The sequence below is a fragment of the Leptonychotes weddellii genome, chromosome 13 (genome assembly GCF_054177405.1).
Source record: "Leptonychotes weddellii isolate Sample4059 chromosome 13, ASM5417740v2, whole genome shotgun sequence".
Lineage (NCBI taxonomy): Eukaryota > Metazoa > Chordata > Mammalia > Carnivora > Phocidae > Leptonychotes > Leptonychotes weddellii.
In genome coordinates this window covers 76,380,376-76,407,377 of record NC_138381.1, presented here as the reverse complement: position 1 = coordinate 76,407,377, position 27,002 = coordinate 76,380,376, and the positions used below count along the sequence as shown (strand labels likewise).

General features: G+C 41.3%; 1 protein-coding gene across 13 annotated transcripts in view; it reads left to right on the top strand.

Moving 5' to 3' along the window:
- Positions 1 to 25,530, top strand: part of MPHOSPH9 (M-phase phosphoprotein 9) — a 64,113-nt gene extending 38,583 nt beyond the window's left edge. For 10 of the 13 annotated variants that reach the window (XM_081802340.1, XM_081802339.1, XM_081802332.1 and 7 more), the window contains 11 exons: positions 3,094 to 3,141; positions 4,046 to 4,110; positions 5,517 to 5,618; positions 11,870 to 12,004; positions 12,870 to 13,045; positions 14,044 to 14,190; positions 15,014 to 15,134; positions 15,942 to 16,045; positions 16,999 to 17,246; positions 17,566 to 17,634; positions 21,655 to 25,530. In XM_081802340.1, coding sequence (XP_081658466.1) covers positions 3,094 to 3,141; positions 4,046 to 4,110; positions 5,517 to 5,618; positions 11,870 to 12,004; positions 12,870 to 13,045; positions 14,044 to 14,190; positions 15,014 to 15,134; positions 15,942 to 16,045; positions 16,999 to 17,246; positions 17,566 to 17,634; positions 21,655 to 21,756 — 1,317 coding nt within the window. In that variant the 3' untranslated portion in view covers positions 21,757 to 25,530. Of the gene's footprint in view, positions 1 to 3,093; positions 3,142 to 4,045; positions 4,111 to 5,516; positions 5,619 to 11,869; positions 12,005 to 12,869; positions 13,046 to 14,043; positions 14,191 to 15,013; positions 15,135 to 15,941; positions 16,050 to 16,998; positions 17,247 to 17,565; positions 17,635 to 21,654 lie in introns of those variants that run through there. The other 3 variants (XR_014139818.1, XM_081802335.1, XM_081802338.1) reach the window with 3 other exon arrangements.
- The last annotated feature ends 1,472 nt before the right edge of the window (positions 25,531 to 27,002 follow it).

Here is a 27,002-nt window from a genome sequence, read left to right as displayed (position 1 = left end):
GATGGCACCATTTTTTAATAGAGTATTTTTTCCCTACTGACTTTTAATGCCACTTCTGTTGTATATTATGTTCCTTTCCTGGATGAGTCTGTTTTGGGCCTCCCTAGTCTGTTTCACTGGTTTATTTGTTCCTGAAAGGAAACTACATCATCTTAATTATTAGCATTTTATAATGAGCTTTGATTTTTGGTGTACTGCTTCCTTAACTTTTTTTTTTATCTTTTAAAAATATTTTTGCCATTTTATTTCATGTAAATACTACTTTCGGCTTATCACATTTTATAAAAAAAAAAACAACTGCGTTTGCAGTGCCTGGCTGACTCAGTTGGTGGAGCATGCGATTCTTGATCTCAGGGTTTTGAGTTCAAGCCCCACACTGGGTGAAAAGATTACTTCAAAAAAAACAAAGCAGGGCGCCTTGTCGCAAGCTCTTCCAACTGAGCCAGCCAGGGGCCCCTATTTCTTGAATTTTTAACATTATCCATAATTATCATGGATGAAGATTTAGGTCCTTCACATATCATTTGGCTAAGAGTATAGAATTCTAGGGTATGTTTTCTTCCCATCAGATTTTTAAAGATTTTGTCCCATTGTTTTATGTTGCCATGAGAATATACCTGATGATTGATTCTCTTCCTTTCTCCCTTGTCCCAATCCTGTGTCTTTTGTGTTTTCTCCTTTCCCCCCATCTCTCTGATTTTGAAAGCTTTAAGCCTACAGAAAAATGGTACAGATGGTATGATGAAAACCTCTGTATATTCCTTGTCTAGTTCACCAATTGTGAATATTTTACCACATTTGCTTTATGTCTTCACAACATTACAGATTTTTTTCCTTTTGCGGAACAATTTGGGAGTGAATTACAGACACTGAGATTTCACTCCTAAATACTTCAGCAGGTGTCTCGTCAGAACAAGGACGTTCTACATAATCTCAACACAGTTCTCACACTCGGGGAATTTAATATTGATGCAATACTAGTATCTAATCTACAGTCTATATTCAGATTTCCCCAGTTGTCTAAATAATGTCCATCATAGATGTTTTGGTTTTTGCTTTTTAATTCACACTCCAATCAAGGACCACCCATTGCGTTTAGTAAATGCGTTTCTCACTCCTTATAAATGAGTTCAAAGCTCCTTCTGAAAGTTTTAGCATCTTCTTATCCTTGGTATCCTTAAATTCCATAACATTATATGCCTTGATACAAGTCTTTTTTCATTCATTGTTGGAGGCACAGATTCTTCCAATCTGGAAATTAATGTCCTTCGGTTCTATAGACTTGCTAATGTTATTTCTCTGTTGATTTCCTTACTTCTGTGTTCTCTTTCTCTGGAACTTTTGCCAGTAAATGTTGTGTTGCATGGGTTGATTTTCTAAGACTTTTGTGTGCTTTAGTTTCCATCATGGCCTCTTTGTTCTCTATCTCCTTGTCTTAGTATTACATTTATTTTCGTTCTCATTTTTAGTTTCTAAGAGCTGTTTCTTGTTCTTCAGTTGCTAGTTTTTTATTGCTTTCTTGTCTTGTTTTTTGAATATAACCTGATTTCTCTGAGGATATTAATAGCTTTTTTAATGCTTTCTTTAGTTTTGATTTATTTTTTCTGAGTTAACCTTTCATTTTGAAGTCAGCTTCATATTGAATTTTTTGCTTTTTAAAAAAAAAAAAGTGTTCCTTTACTGTAGACTCACATTTAAGGGGGAGGCAGTCAAAAGCCATTTGGAGACTCTCTGCACAGATGGGGCCTATTTCCTAGTAGCTTAGTAGCCTTTCCGTATAAGCAATCATAGAGTGATGGACCAGCCGTTTGGTTAGGGAACCTCCAGATGTGATTATGTAGAAGGTCTGTTTTCTGGGATTGTTTGGTTTACCCAAAGAAGAGTCTCCCGGTCTCTTATCATGCTCTGGTGGCAGTGAGGGATGGGGAGCCAAGTTGGTTTTGTTTGTTTGTTTGTTTTAAACTTTTCCTTAATCATCACCTCCTTATCCCTTTGCTTCCTCCACCTGTTAGACTTCGGTTTCCAGAGTGGCATTCGTCTCTCATTCACATTTCCTGTGTTCTATCGCCTGGCTGGGCAGTCCACTGCTGTCCTAGGCTCTGGCCACTCAACTGAAAGACTTTTAACCAGTTCCCTTTGGTCAGCCTGTGCTTCCACCCTACCTACTACTGAACCTGAGATTCAAGTCCTGAGCCTCTCAGGGTTATGAAGATACCAGCCTGCTCACCGTTAGCATCCCATTTACAGGCACTGAAGCTTATAGCCTCCTCTGCCTTGTTGCATCTTCATTGAGATCTCTCCTTTGTTGCACTCAACTCTTGATTTCTCTGTAACTGCCTCATTGTTTAGTGGGATCTTAGGATAAAAAGAAAATGCTTTGACTCTCTCTTCTTTAATAAGTCTCACATGTATGTATTTTTAAGAAAATTACCTAATTATATTAGACTTGGGATTTTGCCTTTACTCTGTGGAATTTATAAAAAAAGTATACAATTCAAAAAAGAATGCAAATTTTAATCTTTCAAAATACTGCTTACTTAAAGGGTCTTGACTGATACTATATAATTTTTGTTTTTATTTTGAAACAAATTCAAACTTACAGAAAACTTGTAAGAATTATCCTATTCCTTTTACCTAGGATCAGAGTTGTTAACATTTTGCCGTATTTACTTTATCACCTCCTGTATATATATGTTCGTTCCCATATGCATTTTTTTTTCTTGAACCATTTGAGAGTAAGTTGTGGACATTATGCCCCTTTACCCCTACATTTTGGTATGTATTTCCTAAGAACAAGGGCCTTCTGTACATAGTCACAGACAAATCAAAGTAAAGAAATCAAATGTGCAATTCACATCTAAATTATTATTTTATGGCACTTTTTTCCCAGTTCAGGATCCAACCCAGAATCATGCCTTATATTCACTCCTCTTATCCCTTTAGTCACCTTCAATCTGGAACAGAGTGTTAACCTTTCTGTTTCAAGACCTTAGCATTTTTAAAGAGTTGTATGGACAGCTATTTTATAGACGATCTCTGAGTTGATGTTATAATGTTTAATTTTGTGGTACATTTCTTTGTTTTTCCTTGTAGCTCTTAGGAGAATATGAGTCCCTTGGAAAAGAACACGAAAGAGTAAAGGTAATGGTTGATCATTCATGTTCTGAGCTTCATGGAGGGGTAGAAGCACTGGGTTGGAAATGAAGAGGGCTGACCCCTTATATAACCCCCTCTGTTCTCCCCATCCTCCATCCCCATTTAGCTGCTTGAGTTAGACCACTCGCTTCATCTTCTCTGTCAATATCCTTATTTTCAAATATTTGCCCACTTAAGTCATAAATTTTTAGATCTATGTTAACAAATATTGAATGGCTATTGCATTTGAGATGAGTTGAGATGAAATTTTTAGAAGAGTATAAGGTATGATATACATGTAAATAATTATTTAATAATATTTAAATACGAAGTTTTTTAAAGCATTCGCTTTTTGTGGGGTTGAATTTATTATGTTTTATTTCTTAATGAAAGCTTTGGGAACTACCTATTTGAATTCAGCGAAACCCCACAGTGATGCTGTAAGTGGGGTCCAAAGTATTTCTGTTGCATAGGATACAGGGTTGTGGTCATTCAGGGTTAGAGGAAGGCAGGGAGGTGTTCTGGGGACTCAGGAGCCGGTCAGGACATCTAAAATCTCACCAGCACAGGTATCTGTTTTGCCATTTACTGAGGTTTTTGGGCAAGCTGTGGCTAAAACATGTCCATTTTAACACTGGATTACTTGTAATCAAGCGAAGCTTAATAAGCTATACCTGTTATTACAGGGGATATATGTACGGCTCTTTGTATAAACCAGTGTTTTGTTCTCTCAGTTTTTCCCTTGAATTATATACTGGCTCGTGGTTGATGCTATATTGGCTGAGTATCTGCATAATTTTTTTTGTAGCTCTATGGTGTAGTCTTAGATTGGTTTCATATTACATATTTTAAAATAAAATGAATATATCCTGAATATTTCACTTATCGAATTTTTCCTTTATCTTAATAGGATACATTAAATACAACTGAGAACAAATTGCTTGATGCACATACTCAGATTTCTGATTTGAAAAGGTAAAATGTATTCTCTTACTAGTAAGATAATTATGCCTCTGTTGTTCTTTTAGCATTTAAATATGTGTCTGTACTGAAAGCAATGAAAAGAAAGTTTTTCTTGAGGATTTTTAGGCACTTTGTGATCAGGTTTTATCCTAATCTCCCCTGACCTGGAAATACATTTGATTTTAGCCGAAGAAGATTTTTTTTTTTTTTAAAGATTATTTTTTTGAGAGAGCGAGAATGAGAGAGAGTACGTGAGAGGGGGGAAGGTCAGAGGGAGAAGCAGGCTCCTCGCTGAGCAGGGAGCCCGATGCGGGACTCGATCCCGGGACTCCAGGATCATGACCTGAGCCGAAGGCAGTTGCTTAACCAACTGAGCCACCCAGGCGCCCAGCCGAAGAAGATTTTTAAACGATTAGAGTATATTGGTGGTTGTGTTTGAGGAGTGTGCATTTCCTGAAACATTATGTGTTTCATTATGCAAATGATTAGATATTTCTAATTGGCTTTGGAGCATGTTTTTGTATTTGTATTTGGAGATGTGTCCCTTATTTGGAGATTTTACTGCACTCCTCAAGACTTCACTTCCCATCGGGGAGAACATGAACGCTGTCTGGCCTTCTCATCTGCTCAGGTCTTTTTCTGTGATGCATTCAGTTCTGCTGATAGCTTCCTTATCACATTGGCATAAAGCATCAGCCCGTTAGAGCTATTCTTTCTCAAACCTTCCTTGCATCAGGGTAGGCAAGAATTTGAGCTTAAAAGATGAGACGAAGACATATGCAAAGTTTAAAAGAACAGAAAGAATGCCAAGATAACCTCAAAGCAATTAATTGGCCAGAGTCCTATTTTCTCTTGGTAAACTTGAAAATAGGCTTATATTCGGAACATGGCACAGATGAGGTAAGTTGTCGGTAGATAGTTTTCAAGATAGTTTAGCCTCTGTGTCTTTTAAAAATGAGGAAGTTCTTACTAGCTCTTTTATTGGATATTAAACCTGCTTTCTTTTTTGTGAAAACATTACCTATGTATATTTTATATGCGTGAATATATATGTTTAGAATTAAACATGTTAGAATTGCAATTTACTGAATCCTTGAATTTATTTTATTTTTTAATTTAATTTATATCGTGTTTTGACCTGTAGTCAAATGTATAAATTTTTTTAACTTGTCTATATAAAGTCCGTTTGTTGTTTCCTTACCCTTCAATTATAGTATATGGCGTGTTTCTTTGTAGAGTTTAATGTATTTGCCTTTCAGTTTATGTTCCAGTTTTGCTCAGCTTTTATTTTGAAAAAGGCTTACAGACCAGCGGTTCTTCTGTCACCCCTTTTCTAGAAGCGACTGTTAAATAAGTAATTTGTAGTTGAGCTATATTTTAACTTGTGTACTTAATTTCTCCTTTTACTTTTGAATTAGAACAATTTCAAAACTTGAAGCTCAGGTCAAGCAAGTAGAGCATGAAAATATGTTAAGTCTTCGCCATAGTTCTAAAACTCCCATGAGATCCTCACGTGCCAAGTAAGTTATTTTGTTTAATCTCTGTAAAGCTAGAAATAAGTGCACCCTTTCATTAAACTGAGAAGCTCATCTGTCTAAGTCATAGGAAGTCAGAGTTAAATCTCATTATAGAATGTAGATGTGTAAAAACATCTAATTATGGGGCGCTTGGGACTCAGTAGAGCATGCGACTCTTGATCTCGGGGTGGTGGGTGCAGAGCTTACTTAAAAAAACAGGAAAGTAAAACCATCTAATTATTAGATATCATAAAACCTCTCATGCGGGAGCATTTGCCAAAAGGAGGAAATAGAATCAGATTGGGTGTAAAGAGACTTGGAATGTTTTCTTTGTTGACTCTGCCCAGCTGTGTGACCTTAGGCAAATCACTTAGTTTTTTTTTGGGAGCTCAATTTTATTATCTCTAAAAACAAGGACATTGAGCTAGAACATCTCAAAAGGTCTTTTAGCCCTAAAATTCCAGAAATTTTATTCCTATGTTAATGGGCAGACCTATGAAGATAGATCTTCATTAGGTTGTATGAATTTTTCTTTTTAGTTTTTTATTCAAAATTGGCTTTGCTGTAATCTCAGAGCATTATCTTGATACATTTATAGAGTAGTTTTTTTCATATTAGATTGGTTTTTTGTATGATTTTGTAAAGAATGTTAAATGAGTAGATCATAAGGTCATAATATTGATGTGTATGAGAAAGAGTGTTAATTGTAAATTTTAACCTATGTCATTGTCAAATGAGAAACTTTTTCTAGATCTTTGTTCATTGACCTTAAGTTAGAACATAGTGAATTATTTAAAGAAAAAATTTTGTAAGTTACTGAAATTGAACATTTGAGCGACAACAAGAGTGCTGTGAGATTGGGGTCAGGGAAGGCCTTTCTGTGGACGTAACTTGTAGTCCGGGAGGTAAGCCCTGTGCTGAGTTGTTGGTGTGGGAGGCATGAGGGAGGGGCATGTTCCAGGCAGAGGAATGAGCTTTACTACGGCCAGAGGTAGGAAAGAGCTTAACATGTTTTAAAGAACCTGGAGGAAGCTTATGTGACCTGAATATTGCCAGCAAGGGGTGAAATAGCTCCAGATGAAATCATAGACTGTCGTACATCGCTTTCTAAGCCATGGTCAAGAGTTTGGATTTTACTCTAAGTCTGTTGGGAAGCCTTTGAAAGGTTTTATGTGGTAAAATTAGGTCATCTGATATTTTTTTCTTTTCTTTTCTTTTTTTGAGAGAGAGCTCGAGCAAACAGGGTGGGAGGGACAGAGGGAGAGGGGGAGAGAGGGAATCTTAAGCAGGCTCCAGGCGCAGTGCAGAGCCCAATGCGGGGTGTAATTTCATGACCCTGAGATCATGACCTGAGCTGAAATCAAGAGTCGGACGCTTAACCGACTAAGCCACCCAGGTGCCCCTGATTTCTATATTTTTAATGCACCTGCCATGAGGAGAAGATGGAGAGGAAAAGTAGAAGCAGACACATTAATTAGGCAGTTATACTGTTAGGAGAAACGGTGTTCACTGGGTGCTGGCCATAGAAATGGACAGAAGAGAAGGGTCTGCGAGAGATTCTGGAGATAGAATCCACAGAACATGGTTAAGAATGAGATGACAAGATTAAAAGAGAGGTGTCTGATAACACCTTGGTTTCTGTCTTGAGCAACTCCAGGTGCCACATATTGAACTAGGGAAGAAATGGGAAGAGCCGACCATGGGGTAAGGATCAGAATTTCCATTTCGAATATTTTAGTTTGAGATGCATACGAATTCCGAGTGGGAATCAAGCAGGTGATTATAAATTTACATTTGGAATTCAGAAATAGGGTCTTAGGCTGGAGTTACAAATTTTAGAATTATTCTGTAGTGCTTGACTCTGGGATAGATGATGGGTGTGTGGTGGGAGGTTGGTGTAGGATGAAGCTCTGAGGACCCCCCGATGTTTTGATGTTGGGGCCAGAAGGAGTTGGCACAAGAACCTGAGAAAGAGCTGCCAGGGTGCTCGGAGGAACCCTGAAGTGGCCAATGGTGTAGACACTGCCGAGAGAGCAACTGCGGGGACTGGTGACCCCTAGGTGCGCCAGCCCGGCCTTGATGGCCTGGAGAGTGGTTTGCATGGAGGGACAGATGTGCACATCCGTTGGGAAGATTGTGTAGAGTGAAAGTGGCCTGTATGTCTTGCGGCTGGAACATTAATATATTGTGATATATTTATGTACGGTGCTGTGTAGTGTGACGGTGCGTACATTAGATCAGGGATTGGCAAGCGCAGCCCCAGCCCAAGTCCAGCCTGCTGCCCGTGTTTGTAGGGCCGTGAGCAAAGAGTGCTTTTTACGTTGTTAAATGTTTGGAAAGGGGCGCCTGCGTGGCTCAGTCGTTAAGCGTCTGCCTTCGGCTCAGGTCATGGTCCCAGGGTCCTGGGATCGAGCCCCGCATCAGGCTCCCAACTCGGCGGAAAGCCTGCTTCTCCCTCTCCCACTCCCCCTGCTTGTGTTCCCGCTCTCCCTGTCTCTCTCTCTCTGTCAAATAAATAAAATCTTAAAAAAAAAATGTTTGGAAAAAAATCAGAGAATAGTATTTCATACATGTAAAAATTATATGAAATTCAAATATCAGTGTCCATAAATAAAGTTTATTCATTTACCTATTGTCTGGCTGCTTTGCATTACAGTGGCAAATTTGAGTACTTGCAGCAGAGATCATCTGGCCCATAAAACCTATTAAAATAAAACAAAACAAAAAACCTATTTATTATCTGACTCTTTGTAGGAAAAATTTGTCAGCCACTTAAGTTGATCATTAACATGATTTAATCTTTTTTTTTTTTTAAAGATTTATTTACTTATTTGAAAGAGAGAGAGAGAGCACGAGTGGGAGAGGCAGAGGGAGAATCTCAGGCAGACTCCACACTGAGCACAGAGCCCAATGTGGGGCTTGATCTCACAACCTGAGCTGAAGCCAAGATTTGGACGCTTAACTGACTGCACCACCCAGGCACCCCAACATGGTTTAATCTTAAGAACATAATTTGGGGGCCCCTGGGTGGCTCGGTCGTTAAGCGTCTGCCTTCGGCTCAGGTCATGATCCCAGGGTCCTGGGATCGAGCCCCACATCGGGCTTCCCTGCTCGGCACGGAGCCTGCTTCTCCCTCTCCCACTTCCCCTTCTTGTGTTCCCTCTCTCGCTGTGTCTCTCTCTGTCAAATATATAAATAAAATCTTTAATAAATAAATAAATAAATAAAAGATTAAAAAAAAAAGAACATAATTTGGAACAACAAAATACCAGTTGCAGAAGAAGTAGGACAGTATTTATATTGACTTTAGCATTTAGAACGTATCTTACAGATTCATACAGAAGTAGTAAAAGTATAACAACGTGTATGGAATGCTGATACAAATTTAGTGAAAGTGGTAGCTGACCGCTTACACTAGGGTTATGACATTGGAGGAATGATATTGGTGAGATACACAGGCGACTTGGGTTGTATCTGTAGTGTTCTGTTAAGCGGAAATAGAGCAAACAAGGTTCATAAACAGATGGTTGGTGCATGAGTATAATCTGTATGTCTGTGCATGTTTGAAATATTTTATATTTTAAGTGAACAGGAACCAATAAGGGATCAGTATCCAGGATATAAAGAACTATAAATCAATAAGAAAAACTCTCAATAGAAAAATGATAAAAGAATACGAACAAATGATTCACAGAAAAAGAAACCTCTAAATGGCTGATAAAATTGAAAAGATGTTCATTTTACTAGTAATTAGAAAAATGCAAATTAAAATAAGCATGGGATACCACTCACACCATCAGACAGGCCAGGCCAGACTCCAGCTCTGATCATTGTAAAATTTGGCAAAGATGTGAAGAAATAGGAACCTTCAAACTGCTGGTTGGACTGAAAATCGATAAGCTTGTCTGGACCGTGATTTGGCAATATCCAGTAAGACTGAAGATGTGTGCACCCCAAATTCCACAGTTCTGTTTTTGGATATTTACCTCAGAGGAATTCCTACACATGTTAATTGTAGCGTTGAAAGGTGATGCATAGAAACTGAAACATCCACCAGCAGGAGAAAGGATAGATAAGGTGTGGCATAATTGTACTGTGGGTAAATAATTAAAATGATGCCCCTGTCTGTGTTAACATGGAGAAATCTGAAACACGAGTAGAAACAGCAGCATTAAAAGGACGTGTGCATTATGTGGACATAATTTAAAAAATACAAATGACCTTATATGCAGAATCTTCTGTCTTACCGTTGAAAACAAATATGGTAAGATGTTAGTGTTTGTTAAAACTAAGTACAAGTGAGTGATTGCAGTAGTCTATGTAATTTTCTAAGAACGTTTGGGGAATGTTTCTTAATTTAAAAATCGAGGGAAAAAGGAAGGGAGCGATGGGGAGTTTACCTGAAAATGAGGGAAATTGTAAGAAGTTTGGCTGTGGAAGGGAGCAGAGAGAGGAAGACACCTCTTGTCTCCTCGTCTCTTTTTTCCCTCCCAAGTGTTCTGCGGGGTTATCAGCTGACCGGGAGGGCTGGGAGAGGTTTGAGGAGAGTGGAGAAAGGTGTAAGGGAGTCCTGTTGGAGAACTGGAGCTTGTCGATTACAGAAACATATGTTGTCAGCCAGTGTTGGGTGTCCGTGGAGATGGTGATGGTGACTGTGGTGCTCGCCCAGGCTGCACAGTTGGGTGGCTTGCTTCCAGCAAAGCCCAGAGCTAGGACTGTAGACACTCGGGAGCGAGACCACCGTGTTCCTCAGGCTTAGGTCTCTGCTGCCAGTCGGGGGTGAGGGAAGGTGAGTGCGGAAAGGGGATCAAGGCAGTGAGTAACTGTGCACCCCAGAGTAGGTAGAGGGGAGCTGAAAAAGCTAGGGTATGTGTACATACCATTTCAAAGTAGGTTGTTTGGGGCACCTGGGCGGCTCAGTCGGTTAAGTGGTGAGGCCAGGGATCACAGGCCTTGGGGTCACAGTGCCTTGGTGATACTTGAGCACCTTAGCCAGAAGAATCTTTGGAGTTGTGACTTCTTATTTATTTATTTACTTATTTGAGAGAGAGTGAGCACAAGAGGGGGTAGGGTCAGAGGGAAGAGGCAGACTCCCCGCCAAGCAGGGAGCCCGATGCGGGACTCGATCCCGGAACTCCGGGATCATGACCTGAGCCAAAGGCAGTCACCCAACCAACTGAGCCACTCAGGCTCCCCTGGAGTTGTGACTTCTTAAGGGGATGTGTTCTCTAGTGATGATGAAGTCCAGTGAGTATTCTCCAATGGAGGGGCGGGCGAGCAAACAGGAGTCGAGTCCAATCATTGGAGAGAGGTCCAGGATAGCTCCTCCCTGTGGACACTGAAGTAGGAGGGCAGGAGCAGGTGTGGAGAAGGTGAGAACAGTTCTGAAGTCTAGCAAAGGGCCGGTTAATGCATGATGTGTGAGCTTGAGTTGGGCAGGGTGTCCAGAAGATGCGGGAAGGACTGGCCTTCAGCTGCACTACTCAATACACTAGTCACTGTGTGTGGCTATTTCATTTAAGTTAATTAAAATTAAATAACCTGTAAAGATTGCTTCTTCATCTCACTGGCCACAATTCAACAGCATGTGACTAGTGGCTATTGTATTGGGCTGTACAGATAGAGGATGTTTCTGTTCTCACAGAAAGTTCTCCTGGGCAGTGCTGGTCTGGGAGGAATGAGAAGGGCACTCTCGCTGTACCTCCTTGACCTGAGCTATGGGTTGGGTGTGAAGCATAGGAAGTGTGGTAGGAAGTTATTTGGGGGTGTTCAGAGCTGTGTAGACAGGAGAATACCTTGACTGAGATGCAGAAATAGCCCAAAGTAACAGAAACCTAAAATAATAGTTTGGTTGGATCTGAAAACCATAAAATAGAATTCGTATATCTAAAATAAGGTTGTTTTATGCACTTTTAGAATTACTGTACAAATGTGTACGTACCATTTCAAAGCAGGTTGTTTGGGGCACCTGGGCGGCTCAGTCGGTTAAGCGTCTGCCTTTGGCTCAGGTCATGATCCCAGGGTCCTGGAATCAGGCCCCCCTTCGGGCTCCCTGCTCAGCGGGAAGTCTGCTTCTCCCTCTCCCACTGCTTGCTGCTCCCCCTGTGTGTGCTCTCTTTCTCTCTCTCTGTCAAATAAATAAAATCTTAAAAAAACAAGACAAAACCACCACAAAGCAGGTTGTTTTCGGTATGTGTTCCGTGTGCACTGAAGCACGAGCCTGTCATGCCTCAGATCGTTTCTCCCTGTCCTAGCACGCTGGCCACCTCCGACGTCAGCAGGCGCAAGTGGCTGATACCAGGAGCGGAGTATTCCATCTTTACTGGCCAGCCTTTGGACACCCAGGATAACAGAGTGGATAACCAGCTAGGGGAAACCTGTGCTCCCGGGTAAGGTAGCTTTGTCAAAGGTCATATTTAGGGTCGATTACAGTTTCACAGATTTCAGTTGCCTTTAAATGTTCAGGAAGGCATAAAGAAGAGCCTTCTCTTTGTGGCTTCAGTGTCTTACTTTTGAGGACCAGATTTTTATTTTACTTTGAAAAGCTAATGGGTTTAGGATACTTAAGATCAAAGGCCGTGCAGACCGTACCCCACCCTGTGCTCCTGACAGTGGTGTGCTGTGCACAGACTCTCGGTTAGGCTAAGGTGTTGATCCTCACACCTTCTGGACAGCCCACGCAACCATATTACTCCAGAGCACCATATAAATATAATACTTATGTATGTGCCAGGATGTGAAGAGGACTGGGAAGTGCTGGTCTATTACATGCAGGTTCAGTTTTAGTTTATTTACATTGTAAAGCATATATATTCATTGTGGAGTGTAATTGTTAACTCTCATGTCATTCCCTAACAGTGCCAGGGGCCTCTGTCTTAGCTCAGCCTGCTATTTTAAAGCACCGTAGACCGGGCAGCTTAAACAAGAAACACTTTTTCCGGCTGTTCTGGAGTCTGAGAGTCTGAGACTGGGGTGCCAGCACAGTTGGGTTCTTGGTGAGGGCCCTCTTCCTGGTTATAGGGTCTTTGCTTGGTGAATGTGTGTGGCGGAGACATCTTGTATCTCTTCTTTTTAGAAGGGCATTAATCCCATCACAGGGTCCCGCCCTCATGATCTCATCTAAATCTAATCACCTCCCCAAGGCTTCACCTCCTAACACCATCCACTGAGGATTGGGGCTCCAACATACAAGTGTTTTGGGGGGACACAAATATTCAGTTCATAGCACTGCATGTCTTACAATTCTTATTTAAGGTACCATTCTCCTCCGGAAAAGGATTCTTCATCTGAAAGTTCACCAAGAAGCTTATTGATAAAAAAACAAAGAGAGACTTCAGATACACCAATCATGAAAGCTTTAAAAGAACTCGATGAAGGAAAAATATTTAAAAATTGGGGCACACAGACAGAGAAAGAGGACACCTCAAATAGTAAGCATTTTTCCCTTGTTTGATATAGACAGGTAATAGATTATAGACTACATGTTACATTCTGATTAGTAAAAATTTATGCAGCATTCTTAAAGATATTTGAAATATATCTACATCAGTTTGTCCTTGGAAAGTTACAGTAGACATTTGGTATTCATAAAGTGAGATGTAACGTTTTCTACTTTCCCTTTCTTGGTTACTGAGCATCTCTCAGTAGGATAAGAAGTATCTTTTTTTTTAAGATTTTTTTATTTTTTATTTATTTATTTTTTAAAGATTTTATTTATTTATTTAACTGACAGGGAGAGAGAGAGAGAGACAGCGTGAGAGGGAACACAAGCAGGGGGAGTGGGAGAGGGAGAAGCAGGCTTCCGGCTGAGCAGGGAGCCCGATGCGGGGCTCGATCCCAGAACCCTAGGATCATGACCTGAGCTGAAGGCAGTCGCTTAACCAACTGAGCCACCCAGGCGCCCCTTATTTTTTATTTTTAAGTAATCTCTACACCCAACGTGGGGCTCGAACTCACAACCCCGAGATCAAGAGTCACATGCTGTTCCGACTGAGCCAGCCGGGTGCCCCAAGAAGTATCTTGAATACCATTTTTCTCACAAGCACAGGTCAACACTACTTGCATCTCCTTGTACTCACTCCAGTGCTCACTTGATCGGGCCTGCTGATTACGTTGTTCACATCTTGGGCGTTGCATCTCCAAAGCAGTATCTCCTAGTAAATAAATTAGTGACTTGCTTTCTAAAAATAATCTCTCTTAAAAAATCACCTTGAATGGCAATTGTAAACAGGAAGCCGGAATGAATTCATTATAAACTCCCACATTTTTCTTCATCAAGCATTTTTTAATCCTTACAACGTGTATTTGCAAATAATCATTCTAACCTGGATAGTGAGAATTGCTTGCTTGGCGTAATCATCTGTTAATAAAGGCGGGTAACCAGAGCTAGGTTTGTTTTGTTTACTTTTTAACCATTTGTCTGTTACAGAATTAGCGAATCCTCGGCAAACTGAAACGTCAGTCAGTGCAAGTCGGTCCCCAGAGAAATGTGCCCAACAAAGACAGAGGAGATTTAATTCTGCTTCACAGAGGTCCTCGTCTTTACCACCTTCAACTCGTAAATCAAGTACTCCAAGTAAGAGTTAGATGTGTCTATCTCCTGGGCTCAAAAGAGTGGTATCCGAGCTGTGCACACATGCCTGATGTTTTTTGTTTCCCTTATGTTCTCTAGCACCTACTAGAGTCCTCTGAGCACAGGGTCCCTAAATAAGGTCTTGTTCAATAATATCACCTGACTGCACAGATAACTATGACTATAGGTGAAGGAATTATCACAGTATATTCAAATGAGATTTTTGTGTGTGTTCAGCAAATTCCTTTTTGCAACTCCTACCATTTCACGGTTTTTGAGAGCATTGACAACTATCTAATTAAACATTAGTTCAAACAAATTAATTTAAGCTAGCCTGGAAAAGATATACTTCTTTTCATATAGTTTCCTCTGGTTTCTTTAGTCAGTTACAGTTACGGTTTTAAAGGTTAAGCATTGGATTTGTTTTCTCGATTTCCATTTTCAGAACAGCTGAAGATATTTGTGTGTCCCCGTGTGACAGGAGTGCATGGCGGTATTTGTGTGGCCCCGTGTGACAGTGGACAGGAATGTGTGCTGGTGTCTCCATCTTATTTCCGGTCGACTTCTAAAATCCTGAAAAACCAGTTTTGAGTCTGCGTGCTGACACTGCAGTCTGATACACTAAAATGTTGACAGTGGTTCCCTCTAGGTGTTAGGATTATGAATTATTTTTCTTTTGTATGCTCTTATTTATCTTTCAAAAAGTTTTATAATAAAATTGTATTCCATTAAAGTTAGAAAAAAGTACTGAACAAGAAAGTATGTTCTGCCAATATATGCATTATATTGAAGGAAGAGAATATTTCCTCTTCATTTTCTTCTGTAGCAAAAAGAGAGATTATGTTAACACCAGTGACTGTGGCTTATAGTCCAAAGCGATCCCCTAAAGAAAATTTGTCCCCAGGATTTAGTCATCTACTGAGCAAAAATGAAAGCAGTCCAACTCGGTAAGTTCTCTAAAATAGTAGAATAAAATATTTTATTACTGATTTTTTTTTTTTTAAGTGTCAGCTTTATGCCTGTAGCTATCACTAATTTTTCAGTTGCCAGTGGGAACCCTTTGGATTTAAATCATTTAAATGAATGTCATATTAAAAATAAAAAAATACTGTAATCCATGAAAACAGTTTTTAACTGTGGATACTGGCTACTACTGAATTTAAATACTGCCTCAGAATCCCTTCCAGCTTTTGGATATAGAATGATAATTCTTTGTTTTCCTGAAAAGGTTTATGATACAGGGCAGTTTTTGAGCCATTTGTACAAGAAAGTGGGCTGTCCTGGGATGGCCCTGGCAATACACGTAAGTTTCCCTGGGTGCCTGAGACAATTGTCCTCTCTCTGAAGTGTGGTCAGCAGTGTGTGCCCCTGTGGGGAGCCATGCATGCCTACGATGGAAGAGCTGGTGACCTGGCTCCATCAGGCTCTTGAGAAATTTCTTAAGCTCATTGAACCTCAGGTTTCCTCTTCTATAAAACAGGGATAATAATACCTGCCCTGCATATATTATAAGGTTGTTATAAAGATTGAAGGAGATAATGTATGGGTAAATGCTTTAAGTCTCTCATATATAAGTATAATTTTGTGTTAGAAAATATAAATTAAACTTCAGTTTTAGAAAATTATGTGACCATCTTTCTTTTTAAAATATACGTGAATGTGTGAGTTAACTGGATGCCAGCTCATCTTTCTAGTGGAGATAGGGAAAATCAGTTAACATTTTTTTCTCACAAATAACTTGCTTCATTCAATAGATTTGATATACTTTTGGATGATTTAGATACTGTTCCTGTGTCTGCATTACAACGTACCAATCCAAGAAAACAACTCCAGTTTCTTCCTCTAGATGACTCGGAAGGTATCTTTTCCTAAAAAATTATTAGTTATGGTTTTAGTCATTTTGTGAATTTCTGGTATTTTTTCAAGGTCCTAAATAGCATAATATCCTGCACTTAAATAATTTTTCTGCACAAGGGCCTCTAAGAATAAGCATTCGTGATGCTCATATTATGTGTCAACGCTGTTATCCTCATTGAAAAGTTGGGAAACTGAGGTATAGACAGTGTTAATGCTTACTTAACCAGAGCCATACTGTTCAGTTTCTCTCTTTACTAATTTCTGTGCAACTTAGGCATCGGGTGATTTTTTTTTTTTCTTTTTTCTCATTTATCTTTTAAGTTTGGAATAAAGTTACAAGATAATGCATGTGAATCACTTGGGCAGGCCCCGTAAGATGCCAGCTCTGCACTGTTGGTGTGGGTTTGTGTCCACTAAATGTGTGTGTTTAGTGCTTAACTTTTTTTTGTTCTTTAAGTTTACTTAAAGTTCTTGTAAGTTTACAGAAAGTTTACATACCTTCACTTAGGGAAGGTGTGCAGATTGTCAAACCGAGAGCAAAACTTTTAGAATTCTGTGGAGAAAAAGCACTGAGTAAATATGATTGATTATTGTGTCTCTTTTCATTATGTTTTTTGGTATGTGGCAGTCCTTTCCAGAAAGTGAAGTCAGATAACATATATAGTTATGTATATGATTGAGCATGAAAACTGGTAAGAAATAAAAGAAATTTCTGGGCGCCTGGGTGGCTCAGTTGGTTAAGCGACTGCCTTCGGCTCAGGTCATGATCCTGGAGTCCCGGGATCGAGTCCCGCATCGGGCTTCCTGCTCGGCAGGGAGTCTGCTTCTCCCTCTGATCCTCCCCCATCTCATGCTCTCTCTCTCTGTCTCAGTCTCTCTCTCAAATAAATAAATAAAATCTTAAAAAAAAAAAAAAAAAAAAGAAATAAAAGAAATTTCTTTTCTCTCTGACAGAACAAAAATACTCAGAAACAGCCACCGACGTCCGGGCTAATCACAGCTCTTCTCCCGGACTGCTGCCACATGGAAGGAAGGAAGTGTCTGTGAGACCAGCCTGGGAGAAGAATAAGTCAGTTAGCTATGAACGGTGTGAGCCCGCGTCGGTAGCCCCACATGGTAATGATTTTGAGTATACAGCAAAAATTAGGACCCTAGCTGAAACGGAACGGTTTTTTGATGAACTTACAAAAGAAAAAGACCAGGTAAAAACAAAAACTTAAAAAAAAAAAAAAAAAACCCAAATGTTTTTCTGAACTTAATGCTTATGTCTGAGGAATAGTCAGAGGGAATTATGGAGTCAGACCATGCCAGGAAGCTACTGTGGCTCGCACCCCAGAGCTGTGCTCGGACCGCGATTGAGCTGAGCTGTCCTTGCTGAGCAGGACAGAGGGCGCTTACATGAAGGCGAGGCGCACTAGAAAGTACTAGGCTGAAGCCTGTCCTTTCCATTCTGTTACAGACATCCCTGCCATTCGTCAGAATTCTTCTGTTTTTATCTAAATTTGTTTTGTGTGTTCACAGATTGAGGCAGCACTAAGTCGAATGCCTTCTACTGGAGGACGAATCACTTTGCAGACAAGATTAAACCAGGTGAACCGTCTCAGCTTGAACATGTGTTAGAGGCGTGGTGCCGGCTGGGGTTCCATTATTCAAGATGTTGTATTAGGCACCCTGAAACAACTGGGCTAAACTTTCGGCCTATTAGGAAGTGTTTGGTGATTATAGTATATTTTATTTTATTTTTTATTTTTTAAAGGTTTTATTTATTTATTTGATAGAGAGAGACACAGCGAGAGCAGGAACACAAGCAGGGGGAGTGGGAGAGGGAGAAGCAGTCTTCCCGCTGAGCAGGGAGCATGATGTGGGGCTCGATCCCAGGACCCTGGATCATGACCCGAGCCAAAGGCAGACGCTTAACAGCTGAGCCACCCAGACGCCTTTTTTTTTTTTTTTTAAAGGTTTTATTTATTTATTTGACAGAGACACAGCTAGAGAAGGAACACAAGCAGGGGGAGTGGGAGAGGGAGAAGCAATATAGTATATTTTAGAACTGCGTGCTGGCTTTCGGGAATAAAAAGTGATTTTTCCTTTATGCTTCATGAAAAAGACGTTCATGCCACTACACAATATGCCTTTGAACAGATTTTATGTTAAATTAATCCTCTCAGGGCGCCTGGGTGGCTCAGTTGGTTGAGCGACTGCCTTCGGCTCAGGTCATGATCCTGGAGTCCCGGGATCGAGTCCCGCAGACTCCCTGCTCAGCGAGGAGTCTGCTTCTCCCTCTGACCCTCCCCCCTCTCATGCTCTCTCTCTATCTCATTCTCTCTCTCAAATACATAAATAAAATCTTTAAAAAAAAAAATTAATCCTCTCACGTTAAATGTCCCTTTCTGTGTTTGTTTTTTCCTCCCCAGTCTCTATTTCTCAGCCCCTTTCCATTTAGTAAATACATAGAACAGTTGGCTTTGCAACTGGAATAGCTGTAGAGGTTAAAAAGAGAGAGATGGGGGCACCTGCGTGGCTCAGTCAGTTAAGCGTCTGCCTTTGGCTCAGGTCATGATCCCAGGGTCCTGGGATCGAGCCCCGCATAGGGCTCCCTGCTCCGCGGGGAGCCTGCTTCTCCCTCTGCCTCTGCTCCTTCCCCGGCTCTTGCTCTCGCTCACACTCTCTCTCAAATAAATAAATAAAATATTTTAAAAAGAGAGAGAGAGATGTGATTCCATTATTGAGCAGGAGATGGTTCAGGCGAAGCGGCTCATGTGCATTTCTTTTAGTTGCCTTCCAGAGAGAATCAAAATGCATGAAACCATGGGACATTTACAGTCTCTTTTTGTAACATTTTAAGCATAACGACAAGGATAGGTCTCTTATATAACTGCATGTTTTGGCTTTTCAGTGCTTTAACTTCAGGAAAAATTCATTTTCAGATTGATCTGTGATACCAGAAGGAAAAAAAGAAAGCAAAGAAAACAGCAGAGGTCTTTCCTTGGGCTTATATACCTAACTTCTCCTTAAGACTTTAAGTCTCTTATTGTTTTTGTTGTTCCGAAAGTCTTTACTCAATAATTTGTAAGACTCAACACATGAAACTCTTCTTCCTTATTGGGAAGGCAGAAGGAAAACTTGTGGATACTCTGATTCCAAATTTATCTGAAACATTTGTTACATATATATTTTTTATATAATGATTGTAAGCTTTTAAAATAACTTAAAAGGGAGTAGAGCCTGTTCATACATGTCAAAGCTGTTTCTTCCAGTAAGGAGACCAGTGACAGCAGAAAGGGACTGAAGATGCTTAAATACGATTCATAAGTGGAAAAAAGAAAAATTGGCAAGAAAAAGATGAAAAATATTCAGCCTCACCAATGAGTAAAAAACTACATATTTGAACAGAAGCATCTTTATTTATTTATTTATTAAAGATTTTATTTATTTATTTGACAGAGACAGCATGAGAGAGGGAACACAAGCAGGGGGAGTGGGAGAGGGAGAAGCAGGCTTCCCGCAGAGCAGGGAGCCCGATGTGGGGCTCAGTCCCAGGACTCCGGGATCATGACCTGAGCTGAAGGCAGACGCTTAACGTCTGAGCCACCCAAGTGCCCCAAAAGCATCTTTTTTTAAAAAAGATTTTATTCATCTGAGAGAGAGAGAGAGAGAAAGAGAGAGCATGAGTTTGGGGAGGGGCTGAGGAAGAGGGAGAAGCAGACTCGCCCTCTGAGCGTGACCTGAGCTGAAGGCGGTCGCTTAACTAGGCATACACTTTTTTTTTTTTAGATTTTATTTATTTGACAGAGAGAGACAGAGCGAGAGAGGGAACACAAGCAGGGGGAGTGGGAGAGAGAGAAGCAGGCCGCTGAATAGGGAGCCCGATGCGGGGCTCGATCCCAGAACCCTGGGATCATGACCCGAGCTGAAGGCAGACGCTTAACGACTGAGCCACTCAGGTGCCCCAAAGCAGCATTTTTTTTTTTTTTTAAAGATTTATTTATTTATTTTAGAGAGAAAGCGTGTATGCACTGGTCAGGGGAGGGGCCAGAGGGAGAGAATCTCAAGCAGACACTCTCCACTGAGCGCAGAGCCTGACCCGGGCTCGATCGCATGACCCATGAGATCATGACTTGAGCTGAAATCAAGAGCCAGACACTCAACCAAAAAAGCCCCCCAGGCACCCCCAAAAGCATCATTAAAAAAAAAAAACTTACATAGGCAGGTATTTAAATACACATACACGCAAAACAAAACAGTACCCAGGATTTAGAAAAGCATATTCTCATACATGGCAGGTGGAATTAGAAATTGTCACAAACTTTCTGGAATATAGTTTGACCTCTGTCTGAAGCTTTAGAGTTTTGCATCTCTTCGGACTTAGCATTTTTACTTCTGGAATGATTCCTAAGGCAGTATTTACAGGTGTATGCAAAGAAATCTTTTAAAAAATATTTATTGCAGCATTATTTATGGTATCCAACATTAGAAGCAACCTAAATTTCTGCTAAAAGATTCTTAGTTAAATCTAATGGAATATTGCAAATTAATTTAAGATGATATCACAGAAAGATATTTCATAACAAAAGTTCAGCTGAAAAATGTTTTGAAGTAGAGAATTTGATTGTTTTTATTTTTCTTCTTAATGATGTGGATATCTACAGAAAAAAACCAAGAAAGAGGAACTGGTTATTTTTTACTCCTCTGTCTTCTAAATATTTTATCGTGAACGTGTGATCCTTTTATTTTTTTTATTTTAAATTTTTTTTTAAGATTTTATTTGAGAGAAAGTGAGCGAGTGAGAGAGAGCAGGAGCCAGGGGAGGGGCAGAGAGAGGAAGAAGCAGACTCCCTGCTGAGCAGGGAGCCCAACTTGGGACTCCATCCAGGGACTCCAGAATCATGACCCGAGCTGAAGGCAGCTACTTAACCGACTGAGCCACCCAGGCACCCCTTATGTGATCCTTTTATAATTAAAGTTGTTAAAGAGGAATTTTTAAGTTTTATTTCAGGATACCAGTGGAGTTAAGACTGAATAAAGTACCTAAAATGATAAATTTATATTCCAGGCTCTATTTATTTAACAATAGTACTGCTTATTTAAAAATAGCAGTTGTTACATTGATTCTTTGTGAAATCTCTTGTTTCTTGGAAGAAACTCCTCCAGCGTGTTCCCTCCTTTTTAACTTAGAAATTCTTGTCAGAAGAAAGTTGTTTGACATATGCCTCAGTATAAGGCACCGATCCATTTCTTCCCGTGACGTGTGTGAAGTACTTTTGGGCTCCTCTCGTTCTGTCCTCAGTTCAGCAGAATCCGAGAGTCACCTCCTTGCTCAGTTCCGTTGCTCTTGCTGAGATTTCCGCATCCTCCAAGTAGCACTGGTACTGAGGATGTGTTAAGGTGCTGAAGTGCAGCATTTGATTTGAATGGTTGAAACATTGATTCGCATTGTTTAAAGAAATAATATAAATAAGATGATTTGTGTAAAAAAAAAAAAAAAAAACCCAACTCTAATTTGAATGTTTCTGCCTGCTCCTTTGCTAAAAGCTCAGTTTGGTGATAATTATAGAACCAGTGAACTCGATGCAGAATTCTAACAAAACTTTTCCTGTTATTTTCCCTTAGGAAGCCTTGGAAGATCGTTTGGAAAGGATTAATCGAGAACTGGGCTCAGTTCGAATGACATTAAAGAAATTTCATGTTTTGCGCACCTCTGCAAATCTCTGAGATTTGTAGCCATTAAATTTTGAGACGTTTTTGTTTGCACTAATATAATTATGCACTCAGAAAAGGCAAACTATTTTGTACTGTTTATAAGCCTTCAAATAGTAGTTTTACAATCATGCTATTCTTTACACTTACTGTTTTATACTTCAAATGGCCACATATTTTCAAGATATTTTTGTTATGCTCAGGAATCTCTTGTATATTTTACTATTTAAAAAGTATTATTTTTAAATAGTGTAAGTCTCCAGTTTATATCAATAGTAAGGAAATGTAAACAGGGGAGGCAGCTTGTTTCTAAACACATAGTGTTATCCTTTTACAATTACCTTTGCACACTAATTTTATATACTTGTTCTACCTTGTGAATATGATTCTTTTTTTAAATAAATGCTTAAGAATAGCTTCTATAATAATAGACTAATACATGCTGAATGCAAAAAAAAAAAAAAAGAAAAATGCAGCATACCCTGGATTTTAGTTGTGTTGGGATTTTTTTTTTTAATGGTAATGCAGTTCCTGTTAGGAACACGTCTTAGAGTGAATATTAGAATAGTAATAATGGAAATATTGGAAATAATGGAATATTGGAAAGCTTTGGAAACTATGAATAACTCCTTTTGTTTCCCTTGAACTTTATTGTCTGTAAGGAAGGAAAAATGAGAGTTGTAATTCTCTAATGTTGTATATGTAGTACTTCTCAGAAAACGGTAAGCAGTTGGGGAGCTGTAGCTTTGCGCTCAGCATTCCGAGTGGAACTGTGTCCCTGCTGTGGCCATAAGTTGATGGATGAAGCTTTGATGGAAGACAGACCACCACCCAGTGAGGTGGTTTCCTCCGGGTACATGGCTTCAGCCGTCAGTCACCATGCAGATGTATTTAACCCTGCTGCGCTCCTCCTCCCCTGCCAAAAAAACCTCCTGCCATAGCAGGGGATGTCAGAATGCTAGGTTTAGATTAGAGCACCCGCGCCTGCTTGTGCACGGACACAGAATGTGTGTAGATGGAGCGTTGGGCCTTTGGCCATGCTGGAGGGCTCCAGCTCCCGGCCTTGGCAGTGGCACATGGGCAGGAGGCTGTGCTCTGATCAGCAGCACTAGCAGGTATATGTTCTGACTGCTGGTCAAGTCTGGGCTGTTCCACTGCCCACTTTTCGGTGGCTGGTCGGAATCCAGTGCCCACATATTCCTGTACACGGTCATAAATAGACGCTTTCTGAACTTTCAATATTTATTCCCACTGATAAAGCTCAGGTTTTAAAGTTTGGTTTTCTTTTGAACTTTTTCTTCTTATGTGACTCTTAGTAGCTTGTAGTTCTAATGAGCCAAGCCAACCATCACTCCACTAGGGTCTGTGTATGCCTTTGAGCAGGGATCTCAAACTATCTTTGAGGACCCTTCACCAAAGCTTACCTGGCTGAGCTCCAGGTGTGCTGCCCCAGCGGTGCTCCCTTCTCAGCTTTGCTGGGGGAGAGGGGTCCTCCATAGGGAGGGGCCATCTGACACCTGACTCTTCTGTTCCTATCCATGAGTTGAACCTTTGCTCCTGACTCCTGCCACCAGTTGAAGACCTTGGGCTCATCACAATTATTCAGCAACCAAATAAGTGCCTTTATTCGTAGTATTTTTTTCTAGCCTTTTTTTTTTTAAGTCAACTAATTATAGTAAAGAATAAGTTAATTTTAATCAAGCTCCAGTACAGCTGTGTCAAGACCTAGTAAAGGGATTGACTTTACTGATGGTATTCCCTTTGTGTTCCTATATGTGACATTAAAATCTAACTTGAAAATTACTAGGATATTCATTGTTCTCTCCATTTATCACGAAGTCCATCTCAAGAATAGGAAATTGCCATTTCAGAAGAGATAGTTTTATCTTGTGAAGCAGTTATCTTCTTAGTAGTCTCAATTGGCTCATTCCAAGAAAGATCGGAAACCCCATCAAAACCTCTTCTGTGCCTCTCAGAAGACATGTGCTTTGATTCTTGAAACGTATCATAGATTGGAAGTAGCAGTTACTTACTTAAACATTAAAAAAACCTTTTTCTTCATAGCTTTGAAGAAGAGAACCAAGGAAAATCCTTTGAGCCATCTTTCCCTTTTTTGTGCTTAATTTACAAACATAGGATGCTCAGCTTAAAAACAACCCCAAAAGTGGCGATGTTAGAAAGTAGCCAGTGTCCCTGGGAGGTGAACTATTCCGTGTCCGGCTGGGGCTGAGCTGCTGGGGAGTAAACCTGAGTGCACCTTCCATTGTAGGATTATTTCAATGCAAATAGAGTTTGCTTTCTCTTTTCCCTTGGTTCTGCCCCCTTCCTCTCCTTTCAGGAGCCCCGAGGCACAGTATGTTGTCCCGCCGACGCCGAAGGGGTGGCTAAGGGCAGAGCTGCTGGGCCGGGGAGGGAGAGCCAGGCGGACCTGGGTCATCACCAGGCTCAGGCCTGCCCGCCTCAGCAGCAAGAGATAAGATGAAGCGATAAGAAGCTTCCTTCCATTTTAAAGGAGATTATGTAAAGTACCTGGTGCTTAGTAACTTTTCAACAAAAGTACACATTTCAGATTCATTCTGAGTTAATTAGGTGTTTGAAGTAGTGATTTAGGACTTTTTAAATAGAAAAGTAGGTTGTGCCCCCAGCAATTGACTTAAGAATGACCTTGGGTTGGTTGTCATTTCTGTTAGGTGGTCTAAGATGATCTCTCCACTTTTTTGCAAGAAAAATGAGATTTGGAGTTCAAATGATCCTCTTCCTGGTGTGAGGTGTTTGTTTTTTAAGTGACTATTAAAACTGGTAACCTGTTGGGTAGAAGTTCAGAAGCATCTTAAATAGGTGATGGGGGGTTATTTGATGTAAATATAGGCTATTTTCCTTAAAAAAAAAAAAAAAAGGTGGCCACTTAAGCAAAATAATGGCTCCTTTGAATGTTCCATTACTAGACCTCCACCGTGGGGGCCTGTAAGGTAGGACCGCAGGAAGGCCGGCACTGGGCATCAGAAGAGCCGTATATAAAGATGAGGATTGTTTTTAGAGTTTGGCGAACAACCGAACCGTGTTCCCCTTCTTAACTCTGAAAAGCCAGGTGCTTTGCTGAATGCTATTTAAATTTGAATTCTGCACTTAAATATGTAGTAAAATTAGACATTTTTGTCATTCTAATTTTTATCTCAAAAGCAATTTTCATTACATTTTAATGTGCCACTTGTGCTGTGAGGCTTTAAGAAGCTTTAAAAAATAAGTGCATACCTAGCACCCCTTAAGAATCCTACAGGTAAATCATGTTTACCCGTCATGAGAGTGTGTGTGGTCATGAGATGTACAGGTCTGATTAAACCAATTATATTGCACACATTCTGCAGGAGATAATTTTTTGCCAAGAGTTCTGCGGCAGTTTGATAATAGATTAAACTACACCAGTATTCTTAGGGCCTTAGAAGCTTTCTCCTTCCGATTTATGTTTTATTTCAATAGATGCCTCTCAGATAGGAGGAATCAAGCCATAAGTTTGCATTTGCTGGACATGATATACCATGTCATCGCTGTGACTACAGACTTCAAAGATAATTGTCTTACTCACCATTGCACTGTAACAGTGACCAAATATAATGTGAAACACTTGCTTCCTGCAGTGCTGCTGATAGGCAAAGACAAGTGCTTGCTGCAGGTGTTTTTAACTCTAGGCAAGTATGGGAGTCATGGAATTGTAAGCTCTGTCAGAGCAGGGACCCTCATGTCTTCATTCTTGTATACAGGCACTCAATAAATATCTGTGGATATGAACTACATTGTGATATTCGTGTATTTATTCCTACCGGGTTACTGTGAGATCTGCTTTTTGATGGGCTTAAGGCCTGCAAGTTTTGAGTGCAATCATGGCAAGGTTACGATGGTATCATCCAGGGGCTCAATTCGGGCTGGTGGACAGGCAAAGAGCCTGACTCTGGAGACGTCGGTATGCTCCGAAAACCTTTCTTAGTGGGACTTAAGGCACCTCTTGGTGGAGGGAAGAAGGTGAGGGCTTTGTATTTGTTGGGACACCTTCACTGGTCTCAGAGCAATTGTCCTAAGAGCGTAAGGTAATTTGAGAGTTGCATAATGATGGCTTTCCTGGCTTCCTCTCCAATTCTGACAATCACCACAGGGATGAGCAGCCTCTGGTGGTTTTCCTCTCTCTGACTTTATCGGAACAGTCTGGGACTGCTTTAATTTTAGCACTTGCCCTTCCAGGGAGAGTGCGCCTTTCACCCACAGGAAGTGATACTTGGTGATAGGTGAGCTAGGTTTTAGCTGTGCCCGATTTAATTCCATTACTTCAGGTCTTGGCACATAAGGCCATTCCTGCTCGATCCAAATACACACTTGGCCATTTTAAATTTCACCCAGTGCCCTCTCGGTCGTCTTGTTCACGTCTGGAGAGTCCAATCGGGAGGAAACCTCAAGATGAAGCTTTTTCTGATCCTTCTGCAGTGCCTTTACGAGGTCGGGGACTAGAGCTTCACGCGTCCCTTCCGGCTGTTACTACTACTCCCGCTACTTTTGATTTCCAAGGGGCATTTTCATCTTTAGCCCAGAGCGAATGGATTCGGTGCCGGGGAAAGAACTGTCAGCTGCAAACCTGGTCTCCGATACAAGTAGCTAGCATCCAGGTTTGGGCCTCATGAAGTCGTATGCAGTTTGTTCCCCTAGATTTGTCATCTTACTGCTTACCTTCGTTTTTAAGAAAGCTACTTAAGAGTGACAGTTCCCGCAAGCCTACTCGTCCCCTTCCGCGAGTGCACTCGGCTCCTCCAGTACAGTCAACACCCCCCGCCCCCCGGCCCGGCGGGGGAGCGAGCCCAGGCCGCGGTGGGGAGACAGCGAGTCGGCCCGAAGTTTGCCGGGTTTCTTCCGGCGGAGCCCAGCCCTCGGGGCGGGCGGGGGCGGCCCCTCGCCGGGACTCGCCGCCGCTCCCCGCGCGGCCTGACGGAGGCGCAGGCCCGCCGCCGAGTGGGGGAATGCGAGGCGGGCCCGGCGCGCACGGGCAGCAGCGGCCGCTGGGGCGCGCGGGGCACGGCGGCGCCGCGGCGTAGAGCTGTCCAGCCCGTCCGCGGGCGCGCCCGGCCCCGCGCCCCGCCGGCCGCCGCCTCCTCGTCCGCCTCGACCGCCGCGGCCCCGCGCCCAGCGCCCAGACCCGCGGGGCCAGCACGTGCGCGCCCGCCGCCCGCGCCGACGGCCGGGGAGCATGCCCGCGGGGGCCCGGCCGCTCGCCCGGGGCC